The sequence below is a fragment of the Gavialis gangeticus genome, unplaced genomic scaffold, assembly GCF_001723915.1.
Source record: "Gavialis gangeticus isolate Ggan-Ray unplaced genomic scaffold, GavGan_comp1, whole genome shotgun sequence".
NCBI lineage: Eukaryota > Metazoa > Chordata > Crocodylia > Gavialidae > Gavialis > Gavialis gangeticus.
The window spans coordinates 6,693,812-6,699,177 of NW_017729011.1; the positions used below are offsets into that span (position 1 = coordinate 6,693,812).

At 45.0% G+C, this 5,366-nt stretch overlaps 1 protein-coding gene across 1 annotated transcript in view; it reads left to right on the forward strand.

The window, feature by feature from the left end:
* NELFB (negative elongation factor complex member B) overlaps positions 1–2,933 on the forward strand; it is a 22,771-nt gene extending 19,838 nt beyond the window's left edge. Inside the window, exons 10-13 of the mRNA XM_019510467.1 lie at positions 617–723; positions 1,383–1,524; positions 2,062–2,170; positions 2,420–2,933. Coding sequence (XP_019366012.1) covers positions 617–723; positions 1,383–1,524; positions 2,062–2,170; positions 2,420–2,557 — 496 coding nt within the window. The 3' untranslated portion in view covers positions 2,558–2,933. The remainder of the gene's footprint in view (positions 1–616; positions 724–1,382; positions 1,525–2,061; positions 2,171–2,419) is intronic.
* Positions 2,934–5,366: the final 2,433 nt, after the last annotated feature.

The following is a 5,366-nucleotide window of genomic DNA, read 5'->3' on the forward strand; positions in this document are numbered from 1 at the left end:
CGGGCTCATCCCCCTGCATGTGTTACTGTAACTAAGATGCACGTACGCTGGGACAGTAAAAAGTGTACTTTGCTTGAAATCCCATATGTCTGGGATTTCAAAAGCAACTTACTCTTTGCAAAGCATGAAAAGGTCTTCTGTATGCTTAGGCATACTCATATCTTGCACTTATTTCTATCACTATTCTTGTCCGCATATCCACACTCAGACTATTGTCTCTAGTTAGAATCATGGTCACCACTGTTTGATAGCAGTGCTGTGGATGTCTGAGCTATGAGAAAGTATAAATCAAATCAAAATCATACTTTCCATTCTGCTGAACTTGGTCTGTGAGGTTCCTTCTTACATTAAATCATGGAGAGTTAAGAAGTTGTTATTGGAAAGTAAGAATGTTTACTGAATTATCATGTCTTTAGTCCTAGTCAGCAGACAGCTAACAATGGTATGCACCTTGGCCACCATGTCACAAAAGGCTTGAAGCTAGATATTAAGATATTCTATTGCCCCAACTCCATGTGGGTTCCAGTTCTTAGACCCTTTCTTTTTAAATCACCTCTAGTAAGTGGTTTCTTGTTTTTCTGGTTGTAAATCTTTGCTTGTGCTTGTACCATTACAGATTTTTACAGGAGAACAGAATAGCCTGTGAAATTGGGCTCTATTATGTTCTTCACATCACTAAGCAGAGGAACAAGAATGCTTTTCTTAGGCTTCTGCCAGCTCTAAGTAAGATGTCTTTTCTTTTTATATTTTGTGCCCAGTTGTCACACATGGGAGTCCTAAATTGAGGAAAATAAGCATTTGGGGATGACTGGGGGATAGCATTAATCCTTTTTTCAGCTTTGCTAGTCATTTCACTGTGTGGCCATGGTGAGTCATTTACCTTAGGTGGCAGTGTTTCCTTACTGAACCAGAATGGAGGGAGCCTTGTTAACTGTCTCTAATTCCATGGATAAAAGATACTGTACTAGCAATGTGACTAATAGGCTTGCTGGAATAGAGCTGAAAGATAAATGATATATTTGATCAAGTGGCTTCCTGCTGCAGATAGTCTACAATGATTACACTGAGTCAGAACTTACTATTATCTTTGGATTTGGCTTCATTCACAAAAGAAACTTGCAATGACACAATGCAGAACTCGGCACAAACCTTCTCCCCCAGGCTTAACTGTTCTTACCCCTTCTACAATAACTACCCAGCTCACACCCTAGGTTTTCCTGAGATCCACTCTCACCTTCCTTTATATCTGGACACAGTAATAAACCACCTGGAGATGGTTCATCAGGAAAGTCCACTTGAAATTTTCTGGCAGAAATTTCTACTACAAGGTGAGGTATTTAGGCAAATGCATGCTAGCCTGTCAGTCTCTTTGTGTCATGCAGTTGAGACATTCAGTGACCTGGCCTTCAGTGATATTTTCTTGCACCTGCTCACCGGTAACCTCACATTGCTGGCTGATGAATTTGCACTGGAGGAGTTCTGTACCAGTCTCTTTGATGGCTTCTTTCTCACTGCCTGCTCAAGGTAACTGGTGTCTGTCTTCAAAGCACAGTATTTACAAGGCAAGTGGGTAGATCATGCCTCTCTGAGCTATTGCTTAACCTGCCTGCAGACTCTTTTCTTGGCTAAATAGATTACTTGTTTTATTTTTTAAAGAAATAAGATTTCAGCAGCCAATTCTGTATGTAGCACCAAAATCTAAGAAATTACAGGATGTTGATTATAAAATGTTCTGAAATGTTAAATCGTTGTTTGTGGACACAAGATGCAGAAGGCATGATACAGTTGTGCATCCCATTTCTGTTTTGAACATTAGAGAGAGCTTCAGGATTGTGCTTTGTCAGTTGCACAGAAAATGTGTTTGTCTGCAAAAAGATCATATTAATTTCTTGGAAGCCTAAGGCAGGATTCATATAATGTAGCACACAAGCCATTTTTCTACAAGTATTTTTAGCATTTGAATGTAGTTACTCTGACAACCATTGTAACTTGTGCTCTAAAGTGTAAACATAATGTTGCCTGTTTACATTCGTTTCACCACCTGAAAATTGCTCTTCACAGAAAGGAGAACGTACATAGACATGTGCTAAGATTGCTACTTCACCTGCATCACAAAATGGCACCTACCAAATTGGAGTTGCTCCAGAAGTCTTTGGAACCTACTAAGCAGGTACGAAGGGTTACTAGAAGAAAGCCATGTGCAAATTAAGGCAGCTGCATTCCCTGAAGTTACTTAATGGAGCATGTGTTCTGTTTTAAATAGCAGCTTTCAAAGCGTACATAGTTCTGATTTAATTAGATCATAACCTCCTCTTCCCACTTTCCTCTGTGTTGAAACACTCCCTGTAATTGCAGTATTTAGTGCGCTGCCTAATAACAACTAGAATAAAGTGTGACTTTTTAAATTCTTATTCTACAGACTAGCGAGGCTGTGAAGGATCTTTACAACCAGCTCAATGAAAAACTGGAGCTTCGCAAGCCCAGCCCAGCCCAGGTGGCTGAGACGCCTTCCATGGACCTGCCCTTACCCACTGTGCCCACCCCAGCCTCTCTCTGAGCCAAACCTACAGTGCACTGGTGTGATTTCTTTGATATAGAAGAACTAGCCTTGGCAGCCTGTATGGTGAAGCAGTTTCAGTGCACTGTTAAGTGTCTCTGTCTACAGGGATGGAAACTAATCAAGACTCACTTAAACCTTTCTGAGGTGCGACCAGCAGTCACTGCAGTTTGCTTTTGATTGTTGGCTATGGCTGGGTTGCAAACTCAGTCTGTGGCATATTGCAAGGATTTCTTGTAGATCCACTTAACTCTTAACTGTGTGTATTTTTTCAAAAGAAATAGGTTTATTTTTAAGCTTGATATGTTATTGCAGTTTTAGATGTAACAATTTTATGAGGTGATAAATATAAAAACTCAATTCATTTAATCAGACAGAGTGAACTCTTGAGATTGAGGCATAATTTCTCCCATTGCTCCTAACTTGCTTCTCTAGGTCTATAGGTATTCTGGTATAACTATATAGTAACAGAGCCCCCAATGAAGACGTAGCAGATGCCAGCATAAGGGGCTTTTCTGCTGACAAATCTGTGTCCGCACCAGGGGTCTTGTTGGCCTGGGTGCACCAGCTGCAGGAGGTATAGCTCTTGTCATGTTCTTAAGTCAGCATAGCTGTAGAACTAGCAGACAGCTGCTTTTGAGTTGGAGATGTTTGCTTTGAAATAACTTTGCTCCACCCTTCTTAATTACGAAGGTGGGAAACATCCACCTTGGATGGGGATGTTAATTACAAAGGTGAGAGCTACCTCAAAAGGAATCATAACTTCTTATTCGCAAATGTGAATTTCATAACAAAGTCCAAAGAGCCAAGCCATTGCCTCAAATAAAAGAGCTTTTAAAGAAAACTTTGAAGTAATTTTAAATGATTCTTGAGGCAGCTCGTGAAAACAACAAACCCCCTCCAAAATGGAGTGGTGGGGAAGAGTGTGACAATCCTGAAATCCCATACTGGAGAATTAATCAGCATCTAATGATCCATTTGCCTTTGCTGCCATGTGCTAGATTTATTCTTCTTCCCCTCTTGCGCTTACTAGTGGTGAAGCTGAGGGCAGTGGAAGCCAGTGTTCAAGGAGGTAAAATGTAAATATGCTGGTTACAAAGGACTTGCCTACCTGACATAAGAAGTGTTGGGCTCTAAAAGGAAGTTTTGTGCAACCCAGTAATCTGCTTGAGGAGGATAAACTGGAAAAGGTATGTGTGTGTGTATGGGGAGGCTCTATCAAACATGCAGAAGAGGTACTGCTGGTAGCTGGACAGAAAATCAGTGTTGCCCTCATGTATTCAGTAATGCCAACTGTCGGCAAAACGTCGCGAGACTCCAGATTTAGAAGTCTAAATAACTCCAACTCACAACCTCCTAATCAAACTCTCAGATCTCCGGATTTTCCCAGCTGGTAAGTCTGTGGGGAGGAAAGGGCAGGGGCAGGAGTGCACAGGTGGAGGCCCCTGCGGTGAGGGAGGGAGTGGAGCAGGGGCTGGGGTGAATGGGGCCCTGCAGCTGGGGCAGGTCATCCAGAGGCATGCAGGGGCGCGGGGTGTGACTCCAACTCCCTACAGCTGCACACACCCCTGTGGGGGGAGGCATGTGGGACACATGCTCCCATGGGTTGGAGGCGGGCTGCCTGCTGTGGGCTTGGGGGTCTGTGCCCTGCTGCTTTTGCCCCAGGAGCTGTCACATGACACCAGTGTGCTTCCTGCCACTGGGCAGGCAGGGGCCACACGGCACAGCCAGCATCCCCTGCCCACCTGCCAGCAGAAAGCACACTAGCATCATGCAGCTGAGCTTCTAGGGCAAAGGCAGCAGGGCACAGAGCCCAGCCCACAGCAGGCAGCCTGCCACTGCCCCACAGGGCTTGTGCTCCCCCATGCCTCCCCCATGGCTGCGCACTGCTATGGGGAGCCACATGCCCCCCCTGCACCTCTGGATGACCTGCCCCGTCCCCAGGGCCCTGTTCGCCCATGCCCCAGCCCCACTCCCTCCCTCACCGTGGGGGGCCTCGATCTACCCATCCCCTCCACATACTAGCTGAGTGCTGTCTGCCTTTCACTCCATGCTACAGCCCCCTGAGCCCTGCTACTGCCTTTCACTCCTGACCCACAGTACCCCACATGCTGCCAGGGTGTGTGGGAGGACCACTCATCCCCAGGTTTCACCCCCCACACACACCCATAGCTCCCCACACCATCACAACCCCCCCCACCACACACACACACACTTCAAAAGTAGCATCTCATGATTCACATGCCAATCTTGATTTTTTTTTTTTTTTTTTTAAAGAATTTCTCATGGTTTTTGTTTGAAGCACAGGGACAAAGAGTTTGTCTCATGGTTTTTGACAGGATCGCAAACAAGCTTTAAAAATGAATCAATAAGTTTAAAACCGGGTTCTCCTTTAAAAGAGAAAAACATGGGAAATGGGGGCTTTTCCCTTGCAGACCTGCCTGCAAGGGGCTGCTTGGGGCCCCCCATGCCCTCCACACACCCACCTTCTGCCCCACACACTGGGGGTCTGGGGGGCAGCGGGTTGGGAGTGAGGGGCACTAGGTCAGGATTGGCCATCAATGTTTACAAATGGGTCCTGGTACAAAAAAGTTTGAGAACCACTGGTCTCTAGGAAGCAAACTCTCAGGCTGAAGACCTTTCTTCAGACATGGGGTGGTGCTGCTGAGCCATGTCAAAACCTGCCTCTAGGACTGTCCTCTTTTCTAACTTCATTCCTTAAGGGACATGTCAGGGAAGCAAAGATTTTCTTAATAAGTTACTTTGCTTTGAAAGCACTTGAGAATTACAGATGGTGTGTGTGATCTCC